At 48.9% G+C, this 13435-nt stretch overlaps 1 protein-coding gene across 2 annotated transcripts in view; it reads left to right on the forward strand.

The window, feature by feature from the left end:
* LOC111144491 (pleckstrin homology domain containing A2) overlaps positions 1–13435 on the forward strand; it is a 55920-nt gene that overhangs the window by 17123 nt on the left and 25362 nt on the right. For both annotated transcript variants that reach the window (XM_022498792.1, XM_022498793.1), the window contains 2 exons: positions 7576–7632; positions 12900–12948. In XM_022498792.1, the coding sequence (XP_022354500.1) occupies positions 7576–7632; positions 12900–12948 (106 nt within the window). The remainder of the gene's footprint in view (positions 1–7575; positions 7633–12899; positions 12949–13435) is intronic.

The following is a 13435-nucleotide window of genomic DNA, read 5'->3' on the forward strand; positions in this document are numbered from 1 at the left end:
AAAAAAAAAAAAAAAAAAAAGATTTTTGCATCATAGGCTTCACCCGGCCAAAATGCCAAGGACCAATAAGATAACTTAAAAAAAAAATAGCCAATACATGCACATGGTACAAAATTCAAAATGTAGGATCCCAGATCTACTGACAAGTTCCTAGCTCCCAGTCCTGTCCGCCAGCCACATAGTCGCCTAGTCAGAGGCAGCTGACATTACCAATTTGTGTGTCTGTCCAGAGTTGTTCTCTGCATAGAGCTTCATGAGAATTTTTAGATCTCGAGCAATTGTTTGAGCAAGGTGTTTTTGAATCGTGGATTTTGTGTTATTGGTATATTAACTTTCCACGTAGTCAAATGATTTCAAGGGCCAAGTAGACTCTCTGGCAGGCTTTGTCCATACTCTCTGTTAGAGGCAGGAGGCAGAATTCCTTTGGAAAAATTTCTAAAAGATTTCAAGCGACAGGTCTGTACTTTTACCATAATGCAAATTCTGCTAAGGGAAAATTATTACTCAGTTTTGTTTTTGTTTTTTTTTTTAGAATTAAAATTATGTAGGGATTTGTTGAGAATTGACATAAAATACTATAGTAATTTTGTGTGTTTTTTAAATTTTTATTATTATTTTTTAAAGATTTTATTTATTTATTTGACAGAGATCACAAGTAGGCAGAGAGGCAGGCGGGGGGGTGGGGAGTAGAGGTGGGGAGCAGGCTCCCTGCTGAGCAGAGAGCCCAATGTGGGGCTCGATCCCAGGACCCTGAGATCATGACCTGAGCTGAAGGCAGAGGCTTTAACCCACTGAGCCACCAAGGCGCCCTTTGTGTGTTTTTTAAAACGATTCTCATCTTCTTTATCATTAAGATGGTACTTTGTCTAAATTAAAAGGAAGTGAAAACCAAGAGGCACTTTGGGACAATTGTGTTCCTCGGTGTTAAAGTCTAACCAACAAAAGGAGAGGGAAGCTGTGAAATTTAGCCACGGGTTTACCAATGTGGAACTGTGGTGAAACTGTTCTAAGTTTTCTTAAGATTTGCCTTTGGTTTTATTGTTATTAATGTTCGGCTTTGAGATTTCAACCTTTGGTGTTTGATATATTTATTGTATATGTCTTTTTTATGTATTTATGTAAATATTTATATACAAAAGAATGCCATTTTATTATTCAAATGATGTCTCCAAGGCAGAGCAGGCAACTGTACATTTAGGAGGGGGCTGCATATTCGATTTTTGCTCTGGAGCCCATTTTCTTAGTTTGTATCCCTTGTACGCAGGAAAACTGGATGTGTACTTTAATTAGGGAAACGCCCATTTTTTTGAGCCTTGTATTCTCATCTGTAAAACAGGGGTAATGATATTAATTATCTCTATCTCTGACATAGTTGCTGTGAAGATTAAATAAAGCAATGTATGTGAAAATGCTTACATAAACTCTGGAGTATTACTGAGATGTCATTTGCTGACAGCAAGGCATTTGTCTTGGGCGTCCTGGAATGTCAGTGGCAGCGGTGCACAGGGAATAGAGAGGAAGGGACAGATCTCGAGGCCACGTGAAGGAAAAAAATGTCAGACTCGGTGACTGATGGGAGGGTGGAGGAGAGCAGTCAGAGGGTTAGTGCCAGGCTGACCAGGAGAGAAGGCGGAGCCTCCGGCAGACACAGGGCAGTGGCGAATGGAGCCGATTCCAGGACGGAGGGTCCATGACCCTGATTTTGAGGCAGGTGTGGAGGAGGCTGCCTTGAACACATGGGTGAAGGTCTTGGCTTATTGAGTTTGAAGTTTCAGAACCATTTCAGGGGCCAGTAGTTGGAGTCTTGGACCCCGAACATGTCCTGGGGATTATCTAGAGCCCTGACCTTGGACCGTGTCTTTAGGTCACTATCGCTAGGACTGGGGGAGGGAATGTGGTGGTCAGAGACTTACCCATCATGCAATCCATCCTGGCTGAAGCCGGTGTGGATGCGTGTCAACAGTCAGCAGAGAGGAGGCTTCCAGGTGATAGAATGCAAGCCCTGCACCAACACAGTGGTTCATGAGGCAGAGTTGACTTTTCTGGAAGGCGAGTGTTGAATGTGTATTTTGACCTAGAGAATGAGGAGAGTAGCCTTGGGCATTTCATCCTTCCTCAAGTTAGTATCAGGAAGTGGAGCTACAGAATGGAGGGGAGGAGATGTGTTTGATACCAGAGCAACAGGTCAGGCCACTGTTTGGGTCACCTAATGCCTGGGAGTAATAGCTTGGTTACTTTCCTTCTGTTACTCTCCCATTCTGGGGCGAGGGCTGTGGAGTGTGGGGCAGAGAGAATTATGCTCTCCCCTCCGTTCCTATCACACAACTCTTCCTAGGTGAGTCTTTCTTTTCTGAGAGTCTGTGTCTGGCCTCGGTTTCTGGTGGTTTGAGTTGTGGTTTCAGCCTATGGGCAGCCATGTTGGCTCATGGCCTAGCTGTGGGATTTCCATAAACAGTCCCTTCCTCCTTCTCCCACTCATTGACCAGCAAGCTGGCTTTGACTGCCTGATGTGTTCTGCTAGGCACCCCGGGGGGATATGAGAGAAGGTAAGAAAGCATCAGCATCTTTCCTTCCCCCCTTCCACTCCAAATCTCTGGTCTTTCGGAGTTTGGCACCCAAGAGCCAGTTTGACCAGTGCCTGCCCTTCCCAGCTTGGGCAACTGTGGAGGGCCTCCTCCGGTGTAACCCTGCCGGTCCTGCTCTTGTATTTACCTTTCATTGATAATCAACTCTTAGATAATGAGCAGGTCCTTGTACACTTGAAGGATTGTCTCCCGGGAGGTGGCATGGCGTAGAGGGAAAGCATATGAGATTGGAGAATCAGAAAGGGGTTGGGTTTGAGTACCGGCCTGACTGCTCACTGCCTGTGTGACTTTGGGCAAGCTGCTTCACCTGCTCAGTTGTTAACTTTCTTCATCTGCAAAATGGGATTGTTAGGATTAAGTGACAATGTGCAGGAGTACCTAGCAGCCTGGCCTGGTGCAAAATTGACTCTAAATAGACATCAGTTTCCTTTTTCCTTCCTCAAACTGTGCTTTGCTGAAGCGCTAGATTTGATGGTGGGAGTTACAAGCTCTGTCTTTATTCAGCTCCTTGAGGAAGTCATTTCCCCACCTTGAGTCTTAGAGGATTCCTGTGGCAAATGATAAGGGATCACCAGAACCCTTTAGTGTTGTTGCTCTGTGAATTTATGACTCTGTAGTTAGTCATTTCTGTGCTCCTCATTACTCTCATTAGAAGACGGAAAAGGGAGTAGGAGACATTCCTAGGGTAAAATTTTCTATTTCGACAAGAGATAATGTGGCTTTTGGAAAAAGGCTTACTACGGGAGGTCTGTCACATCTCTGTGTGGGCCTCTTGGCTCCTTCCTTGGGACTGGAAAAGCATAAACCCTACGCTTGCCCCTCATGGGGAGCGGGAGCTTCTTAGAGGCCCTTGGTGCAGAAGAACACATGAAAAGCAAGGTGTTGGCAGTGTCTTCATAAAAGAATGGGAACCTGCCCTGTGCCCTGCATTGTTTCAGAAAATTGAGAATGCTCCTGAGTTACAGACGTCCTCCCATCCAATGGCTGCGGGCCACGCATGGCACTGGAATCCCCTTTCCCTCTGCCTGCCCTCGGGCCTGCCCATCCCTTCCTCCCTGTTTACTGCTGCTGCAGCAGCCAGGGTCACCCTGTGGGCTGCCGCTGGGCGTGGCTTTCTCACCAGCTGGCATCTCTGTGCAGAGTCAGCAGGACCAGCCCAAGCGTGCAGCGGGGGTCCTCAAAATGGGCAGCACCCTGGAATCACTGGGACGCTTGAAAAACATGCAGATGCCTGGGCCCTGTCCCGGATCAGTTAGAGCCCCAGGAGTGAGGTGTGGATACGAGTTCGTGTGAAAATATCTGCAGGTGGTTCCCATAAGCAGCCTTCCCCATGGCCAGCCTTGCCTTCCCTCAGCATCTGCTCAGATGCTCTCATGTTGGAGGCATCCCAGGCCTCTCCCCAAGTCCTTGACTCTCTCGTCTTGCTGGGGCTCGGTCCTTTTATGCCCCTCCACCCGATTCCTGTCCTTCAGGAACCCTGCCTGAGGTCATGGTAACTGTAAACTCAAGTGACAGCCCAGTTCAAAACATGAACAAATCTTTCCAAAGAAAGGTGGTTTGCCAGTGGTGGACGGGAGGTCTTCGGTACTGAGTGTAGCAGGATTTTTGGGACTGGTCTGGGAACTTAACCACTGTGCAAATAGCGTTTTTGCTTAAAAATTGCCTGGGTGGCTTGGTCGGTTAAACGTCCGACTCCTGATTTCTGCTCCAGTCATGATCTTAGGGTCCTGGGGTAGATCCTTGCTTTGGGCTCTGTGCTCAGCAGGGAGTCTGCTTGGGATTCTCTCTCCTTCTCCCTCTGTCCCCCCACCCCGACTCGTGCACACGTGCTGTCTCTCTCTCTCTCACAAAATAAATAGATCTTTAAAAAATAACAAATAAATAAAAATTGAGGAGCCTGCTATAGAGAGGAATAAGATTCAACTCATGTCCTCAATGCGCTTAAAATCTGGTAAGAAGAGACTTAATCTCGCAGAAAAGTATATGCCGATCTAGAACGAAGGGCTAGATTTTGTCATGTAGAGCAGTTGTTCTCAGACTTGGGCCTGTGTAGGGATCCCTTGGGAACATCTGAAAAATGTGCATGTTCTGACCATGTTCCATTTGACTATGATTCAGTGTTTTTCGGGTGAGGTCTGAGCCTGGGCCTTTTGCAAACATGCTCCCTGGGAGAGTGTGATGTGCATCACAGCTGGAGCAGGATGGGTGTGCAAGGATTCAGAGAGGGGGGAGGCCAGGGACAGACTGCAGCCCAGAGAAGCTTTGTGAAGGTGGATCCTCTTATCGGTTCCCTGGAGGGCGAGATTGGCCGTGTCCGGGAGAGACCGCTTGCCTAGGCTTTGACACCCTGCCCCGCCTCGGGTGCTGTTTGTTTCTTGGTGTTCCCCGCCGGATGACTGGCTGCTGAGGTCTCCAGCTCAGACATGCTGGTACATTCTTCCTTGAGCAGAAAGTTTCTGCCTGGGGCTGCCATCCTGGCAGCTAGCTGTCACCATGAATCTCCCAGGTCCAGCAATTGGAGTGGACACTGAGCCATCACTCTGGATCAAGGCTCTGGGATCCTGGGGCTGTTTTCTCCTGTCATTCCTCTCCCTCTGGGTGGGGAGGAAGTTAGGGGGGGAAACTGCATTTATAGACACTCGTCATATTTTCCTAGCTTCTCATGGTGGAGAGGGAGGTACATGTGAGCCTAGGGGCAGACTGTGGGGAGGGTGGTGGGTGAGGGAGGTGAAGGCGCCCCCCGCCCCCAGGTAACCGGGCAGGAGAGCTGCTCCTATGTCTTTCTGCATGGGAGAGCTGAAGGGGGGGTGGGGGGAGAGAGTGGGGAGGGTGGGGGAGTGGGGAATGGGACGGAGGGTGGAGCAGCCCTGGAGGGCGGAGGGGATGAAGTAGTTGAAATCTGACCCGCTCATATCTGTCATTACGTGTGGGTTAGTGTCCGAATGGTTCCCCAAATTCCACTTCATCACTCATAATTCCAGATGGGGCTCCGGAGGCCTTTGGGCTGTGGTTTGGGGTGATGAGAGTGAGTTGTGCAACACCAGCCCTGAGACTTGGCCTCTGCATCTTGTAATTAGCGTCGTCGTGGGTCGGGGAGAGGAGCTGCCATGGGCTAGGCTCTCCTTACGGATTTTCATGTAATCCTCACAACCACCCAAGGAGGGTTTACTGTCCCCCTTTTATAGGCAGAGAAACTTGCCTGCAGTCACAGGGCGATAATGTCACAGCTAGAATTCCAACAGCTCAAGCTTTTAAGATTTTATCGTGCTGCTTCGAGTGCATTGGGTTGAAGTCAGATGGCCTGAGCTTTGTAGTTCAAGTTCTGCCTCCAATTATGTGACCTTGGACCAATCCCCTCACTCACAAAGCCCCTCCCTTTCCTCCAGTGCCAGATTGGGGGCTGGGAGTGGGTCAGGTGCTCCATGTCCCGCAGAGGCTGGTAGCCATGTGGTCCTTGGAGGCAGCCTGACTCTGTGCGGAGCTGTCTGCCCAGAGCGGTTCTCGTTCTCCTTGGGGCAGTGGCGGTTGCTCAGTGGCTTTTTGGAGTGCCTGTGGCTCCTTCGTGGACTCTGATTTAGGGGTGCGGGGCCTATCTCTCTTTATCAAATAGAGGTGTCCTTAAAAGTCAGCAAAATGCAATCACTGTATATCTGAAAAAAATGTGTAAATCAGATCATCCATATTTGAAATTCTAATCTGACTACCTAAAGGCATCATTTAGCTTTATGGCCTCATTTGTTAAGAAAAAAAGGGGGGATAGGAGGCAACACATCCTTTCTGAATTTCTTAGTCTACCATTTAAGGGCTCTGAGACTCCTTTTATCGTGGTATTGTCCCCACCCATTTTCTTGTGTGTAGAAAATTTCACATACTGCATTTGCTTCAAGTGATGTATGTTAATTTAGATCATCGGGCCTAGAAGGGCTCTTCCCTACTGTCTAAAATACTTCTTAAGGGCAGTCTCCTAGAATGACAGGTCATTTCACTGCTAACCTTTTAGGAAATTTACTAAATTCTCTTTATCCAAGATTTGTTTCCCTTATGGCTTTGAGATAACCCCCAATAACTGGGGGCTTCAAGATTATTCTCTGAGGCTTCTGCAGCAACTTTAAGGGGCACCAGGAGCTCTGGACAGGTTCGTAAGGTCCATAGGAGGGTAGATTTTCCAATTTATAAGTAAGAAACTTCACGGCTGAGGTTTCTAATCTTGTTCATTTCTTTGGTTTGCTGTCATCCCTGTGTCTTCATTGCTTCGTTTCTGACAGCGGAGAAATAAGCAAACCAGGGAGATTGTGCTAGGATAGAATGTTGCCCGACCGGGTGTCTTTGGGTTTCTTGCTGTTTTACTAGGACATTTATTTAGTGTTTTATGGCATACAGACATCATTCCAGTTGGTATTCATAATAATCCTGTGAAATAAACTAAACAGCTGGATTTTTAAAAGATTTCTGTATTGTGTGTATATGTACCCTGATTATTACAAAAAGAATTTGAAGTGGCATAAAGCAGGACCAAGCCAACAAGGAGACCAGAACCATCAGGAAAGAAAAAAAAATATAATAGCTAATACTTGTTGAGAGTCATCTATGTACCGGGGATGACTGCAAGTGCCCTGAAAAGTACTTACTCATCCTCATGACCGCCTTGTGAGGTAGGTGCTGTTAGTATCCGTATTTTTACAGAAAGGAAAACTGAGGCATAGTGGTTAAGGAACTTACTCAGATGGTAGAGCTCACACTTGTAACCACCATCCTAGAAGACACTACAATAATGTAGTAATTTACGGCCAAGGATAACATTTGTGTCAACATAGCCATGGTAAGAATTATCACCATTTTACGGAGGAGAGTGAGCTAAAGAACGTGGGTAAGCGGCTTGGTCAAGGTTGCAAAGCCAGGACTAGCGTCTTGGTCTTCTGTCTCTTAGTGTTGTTTCCAGTGCCTCACATAGCATCACGCTTCTGAAAAATGAAAAACATGTGTCTTTCAGAACCTGGCCATGGGGGCAGGAGCCGTTGGATCTTTGCAGCTGACCTACATCTCGAAGGTAATGTCCGCCTGGATCTCTGGGGATTCACGTCCTCTAAGTAGGTTTAGTATCTAAATGAGAAATGTCAAATTCTTCGGGCATTAGCATTTGGGTGTGTTGCCTGGGCAGCGAAGTGCTCCCCTGTCCTCCCTTTGGAAGCTTTGCTGCTGACCGGCGCTGGGTGGTGTGAGGTTAGCAGGTTCTTGGAGGGTGAGCCTGAAGCCTCTTACTCCGGGGACACAGTGGTCAGTGATGCTCCCAGCTCCCGTCAAGGAGAACTAGGTGCTGGGGTAGGAGTCGGGCATGACCTTTTATCGTCATTGGGGCAAAAAGTACCAAACAACTGCAAAACCCCTAGTGACTAGAAAAGATTCTCCCAAAGGGTATTGTTCCATAGGAGCAGCTCACAAAGGGTGGGGACAGGATGACTGTGGAGGGAAGGCTAGGAGAGCCCCGGGAAGGCACTTGGTTGTGCCAGGGAACTGTTCAGCTGCCCGATGACTGCTGGAGAGCCTGGCAGGCAGGCGGATAGACCACCCCTGGTCGGTTAGTGCAGACGGAGAAAGAGCAGCCCCTCTTCGGAGCTGAGACACCGGGGGCCCCTCGGGCTGGTTGGTGATGCCCACGCGGAGCTGCGGCACTGAGCTGCTTTCAGCGGCCCACCCCCACCCCCGGAGCAGGCTCCAGTGCTGACCTGTGATGCAGCAGAGATAAAAAAGGCTGGGGATTTAGAGCCTCGCCAGAAAGAGGAACTCTTTGTCCAGTGAGAAGAGCCAGGTGGCACCCAGCCAGCACAAAGGTTCCGGAAGTCCTGTTCTCCCCACGCACCCTTCATATCAGGCCTCTTGGGGATCTCTGCTCCCTTGTCCATGTTCTCCCACCCTCAGGGGTTGAGACAAGGTTGGGGGGGACCCTGATCTGAGTGAGCTTTGGGAACCCTTGGGTCCAGCCGCCTGTCGCAGCTGGCCGGGGCTGGTCTGGAGGTGGCAGCCACCACAGGGGCTGGAGGCAGGGCTAGCCGAAGCAAGGGCTAGCCGACACCGCTGGGCACAGAGGCAGAAGATGCAGGGCAGGGTCTGAGCGGATTAGAGAGAGGAGATAATGACCTCAGGCGAAGGGGGCAGGGCTTAAAGAAAAGCTTTGCTAGCGCAGCTGTGGGCAATTTGTGCTTGCCTTGTGGTGAGAGATGTGGCTGCCTCTGGGGCCTGGCGGGCCAGAGGCCTGGGCCTTCCCCTCTCCTGTCCGGTCTTGGTGGGGGCTCATGAGGTCTTTTTCTAGGAGGTTTGGAGGAACAGAATCAGAGAGGCGGAGTAGAGAACCTCATTATTAGTGAAACTCCAAACCTCCTGTTGGAGAGAGTTTGGTTTGGTGAGAGACTTTTTTCTTTCTTTTTTTTTTTTTTAATTGGGGGAAGAGTGAATACCATCTCTTGCTGAATCACGATTTATAAATGCAGCTCAGATGAGGGTTTTTAGAATTCTCAGCTTTGGAAGCTGTCTCATTTAGAAAGGATGGACCTGCTTCTTAGCCCTTCTGGAGAGATGCAGGCCTGGGTAGGTGTTTTTGCATTACCCCCCCCCCCCCCAGCAGCTGCCCCAGGGGTCAGGTTACATGGAGCAGTGAGCCTTTAACTCCTACCTGACCCAGTGCCAGAAAGCAGGGGTTTTCCCAGAAACCCATTTAGCGGGGCCACCGGCATCAAGTTCAGCATTCCAGCTTATTTCTCGTGAACCTTTGGGTAGCCCCTCCCAGAGGAAAGCATTTTACCGTAGTGTCAACCTGGCTCACTGTGTACTACGTGTGGTCTCTGCGCAGGGGTGCTGTTCTGCGGCTCTTTCTTGAGGGCGTGTGTTGGGACGATGAGTTCCTTCAGAAAGGCCGACAGAGGTGAAAGTCCTTGACTTAATGTCCTCTGGGGCACTGATGGCAGTGCCAGGTTTGGGCAAACTGGAAAATGATGGAAGGTGGGCTTGGTGCCACCACCTTCCCGCCTTGCCTGATGGCTCTTCTCTTCTATACAGCCAGCCCCCGTGTCCCATCCCCAGCTGTGTCCCGCTCTGTCAGGGCCTTGCCCTCAGTTAGTTATAAGGAAGACCTTCCAAGAACACTGGTTCTTAACCTCTTGGGGTGGTGGTGGTGGGTGGGGGGAGTCAGTGGTGGTCACAAATCCTTTTGAGTGCTGGGTGAAGATCATGGACTGCAGGTGAAGTATGTATGTGTGTACAACCCTGGTTTTGCCTGTAATTTCAGGGCTCATTGACCTCCTGAAGCTGGTCCAGAGACCACTGCTTAGAACCCTTCCAGTCATTCTGTGTAGTTGACCGTGGCTTCCTCTGCTCTTGATGCCACCTAATGGGGCAAGGGTGCCTGGACACTGGGGCAGAGCTACCCCGGAGCTTCAAGACCTTCTGCTGCTGCTGCTGCTCCTACCAGAGGGGCCCCAGCTCCACTTCCGGCCAGGGGCAGACAGGATGGGGCTGGCTAGCAGTGCCCTGCCACTGATGAGTTTGCTGCCGCTGTGGTCTGTGTTTGATCTGATAAGAGCAAGTTCCTGAGAGTCTGTTGAGCTGTAGAGTGGCCTTGTCTGTGTCACTCTCTGGTTGACCCGTGCCCATTCCGCCCCTCACATCCTGACCTCCTCTCACTGCTTGCATAACTCAGGACCCACCAGTCAACCACGGCTACGCAGCTACTTAACTGTGGCCACCTCCGGCAGGGGGATGGTAGCACTTGGGTGCCCTCCCTGTAGCTGGTCTGTGAGCCATGCTTTTTCAGGATCCTCTGGTCCTTCACTACATCTGAAGGAGGCTGCACAGTCTGGTCTGATCACCAGCGTGAGGTGGGGTGGAGGCCAGAGGGCTTATACCTCCCAGGGGAAGAGGGATTCTGTTGTCACGGTCCCCAGGATATCAGGAGGAGGCCAGAGCTACCTTTCCATAGTAAATGAGGCCCGTACTTCATCCCTTCTCCCCAAGGAACACAGCCCAGTTAGATAGAATTTCATTTTCCTCTTTTGCCATTCTGTGATGATAAGAAGGAAACTAGTAATTGCACTCTGGTCCTGCTAATTGGGAAGCTGATCAGAGGCACTGAGGGTCTTACCCTTGCTAAATGGCCCACAGGGCAGAACTAGGACTGATGTCCTGTTGATTCAGCAAGGAGCTAGCTGCTTTGCCAAGTAATGCTTCTGTGGTTGGGCCCGAGGCAAATTATAGGTGTGCGTGTATGTAATCTCTGATGTCCCCTGACTGAAAACTGGATAAACCTATAAAAACAAATGAAAAGCCAGGTGATCACTTAGGTTGTTGTAATAAGCATGCCGGTAGCATTCCCTCAGTGTAGGCTGCTAAAAAGTTGTGGTCACTGTGGACCATTTGTCATCCAACCTGGTGAAAAGTCTCTGCCCGTCGTGCTTTCTCTGGTCAGTGATAAATGTCAGTTTCTGGGAGAAAGGGGTGAGCCTTCTCATAAGCCAGTGAGGGTCTGAGTGCCCAGCTTTTCACAGCCATTCTAAAGCTTACAGTTGGAAGGAAGCCGTGAGATAGGTGGGTTCTGAGGGTCAGCCTGCTCTCTGCTGGTCAGAGCTACATGGGAACTAAGGGCAGGCCATGCAGGTGTTCTGGGCACAAGGGACCTGCAGGAGGAACAAGGGTGCCGAGGGAAAGAGCCAGAAATTGAGTCACTGACAGATCAGGACGTCAGACAGAAGCAGGATAATGGTGTATGCTGTGGTTCAGATGGAATCCTAGGATCCAAAACCCCAAAAACAAGGTGGCACAGGGACCAGAACTTATGATGTCATGGAGCTCTGGGGGTGGTAAAGACATGCCTGAATTTGGGTAGTCTGTGAGGTGGGCTCACCTTTGCCTGAATTTTTATGTTTTTTAGGACTGTTGAAAGGCTTTCTTTAGGCCAGAAGAACTCCACATCACATCCTGGTGAACAGATCAGAATATAACCATATCTCTCATTAAATAGAATTGGCTATAAAATATTCGAAAAGAGTTCAGTCATCTTATTTCTGGAATGATTTGGCTGAGTAACTCATTTAATTCATGATTGGCTATATTTCTCAGCAGTCACCTCACATATCCAAAGATTCTTTTGAACTAAGAGTATCAAAGCTACTAATTATTTTCAAATGTGATGAAATTTTTGTGACTGTTTAACGAAACATTAATGAAGTCGTCTTAATGTGACATCTTGTTGCACTTAAAATCCTTGTCGAAGAGGTTGGTAGAATGTTATGTAGACATTAGTGATTTATTTATTGATGTTGAGTATGCTATGTTCATTTTGTATGTTGGAGGGCAGGCCTTTCTCATACAAGTAGGAGAAGGCCCTTGCTTGGAAAGGGGACTGAGAGAATGCTGTCCACAGGAGGATTAGGAGAATGTGGGACTAGTTCCTAACCTAGGGTCTTGGGGGAAGGTGCCTCCTTGGCAATCCCAGGTACAGTGGTGGAGACCTGTTCCAGGGACTTCAGCTGAACTCCATCAAGGGCAGTCCCGTCTTGGCATATGGGGGACATGATTTGTTTTCCTTTATTCATTCCGCATGTTTGAACCAGCGTGAGGCAGGTTCACCTGTGTACATAGTCAGGAGTGTACATGCAAGGGGTGGGATTGAAGAAACAAGATGAGATAACACAACAGGAGCTGTAAAGCTATTTCTACTTTCTTCTCTTCCCTTCCCTTAAATGCATAGGTATGCTCTGATTCCTTGGGCACCCTCCTATTTTCAGGGTTAAGCAGTCAGGGCAGATAGAAAAGGACATTGGCACGCTGCCTGACCTTCCTGTGAGCCCTAATTGGAATCTGTGTATTTGTAGCCATCCCACCTTTCATTTGGAGAACGGTTTAGGGAGGGGGTCAGTGGTTGAGAGAGAGGGCTGGGGTCTTCCTAGTGTGAATAGGCCACATTCGGGTTGTGTGGTCCAAAGAGAATTTTGTTGGAGTGGGTGGCTTTCCAAAGTGTTTTTGCAAAGAGGATGAAGGTAGACAGCCAGGTAGTGGTTATCCCTTGAGGCGTGGGGATGGGATTCTTTCAGGGAGGGGCACACAAAGGTCATCTAAGGAATAGGACTGGTAATGGCCTATTTCTTAATCTGGAGGGTGAGTACAGCGTTTCCACTTCATTACTATTGTTTAGAATGTTTATATATGTTTTAAATACTCTTCTTTTTTGTGTGGAAAATTTTACAGCCCCTCCCCCCCAAAATTGAAAAAAAATGCTTTACAACCATCTTAGAAAACTATTCTTATTTTGTTTTTTATTTGGTTTAGGTGAGCATAGCTACACCGAAGCAGAAACCCAAAACTCCACTTTGCTTTGGTAAGTACAGAACTGGGGGCTGGGTTTTCTAAACAGTCCTGTGGCAACTTCCTCTTCGTGTGGAGACAGTCCTGTGATCACATGTGACTTGCTCCCTGCGTGTGTGAGTGACTTCAGTCATGGCGACGTGCCTACGTCTCCAGCGATACCGCTTTCCTTGGTCTCGCGGGGAAGATAGAAACGGAAGGCAGAGGTACAGGAACCAGTGACGGTTCGGTTTTCCTGACCCTGCAGGGCAGGGTCCAGGTATCTACTGGTCGTTTCTGGGAAGCCTTCTCTCAGACGCAGCAGCAGTGCGCTCAGGAAAGGTGGAGATGTGGGGGAGTTGGGGGAACAATAGAAAAGGAGTATCCTGTTGAGTGTCTCGGCACTGGCACATGAGTGCCAGAGTTGGGAGTGACACAGGAAGCAGAGTCACTCAGTGGATGCCCCTACTCATTAAATCATCAGTCATTATTTGGCGCCTACTGTGTTCTCGGTAATATAC

The sequence above is a fragment of the Enhydra lutris genome, unplaced genomic scaffold, assembly GCF_002288905.1.
Source record: "Enhydra lutris kenyoni isolate GAN:26980312 unplaced genomic scaffold, ASM228890v2 scaffoldscaffold11, whole genome shotgun sequence".
NCBI classification, from domain to species: Eukaryota; Metazoa; Chordata; class Mammalia; order Carnivora; family Mustelidae; genus Enhydra; species Enhydra lutris.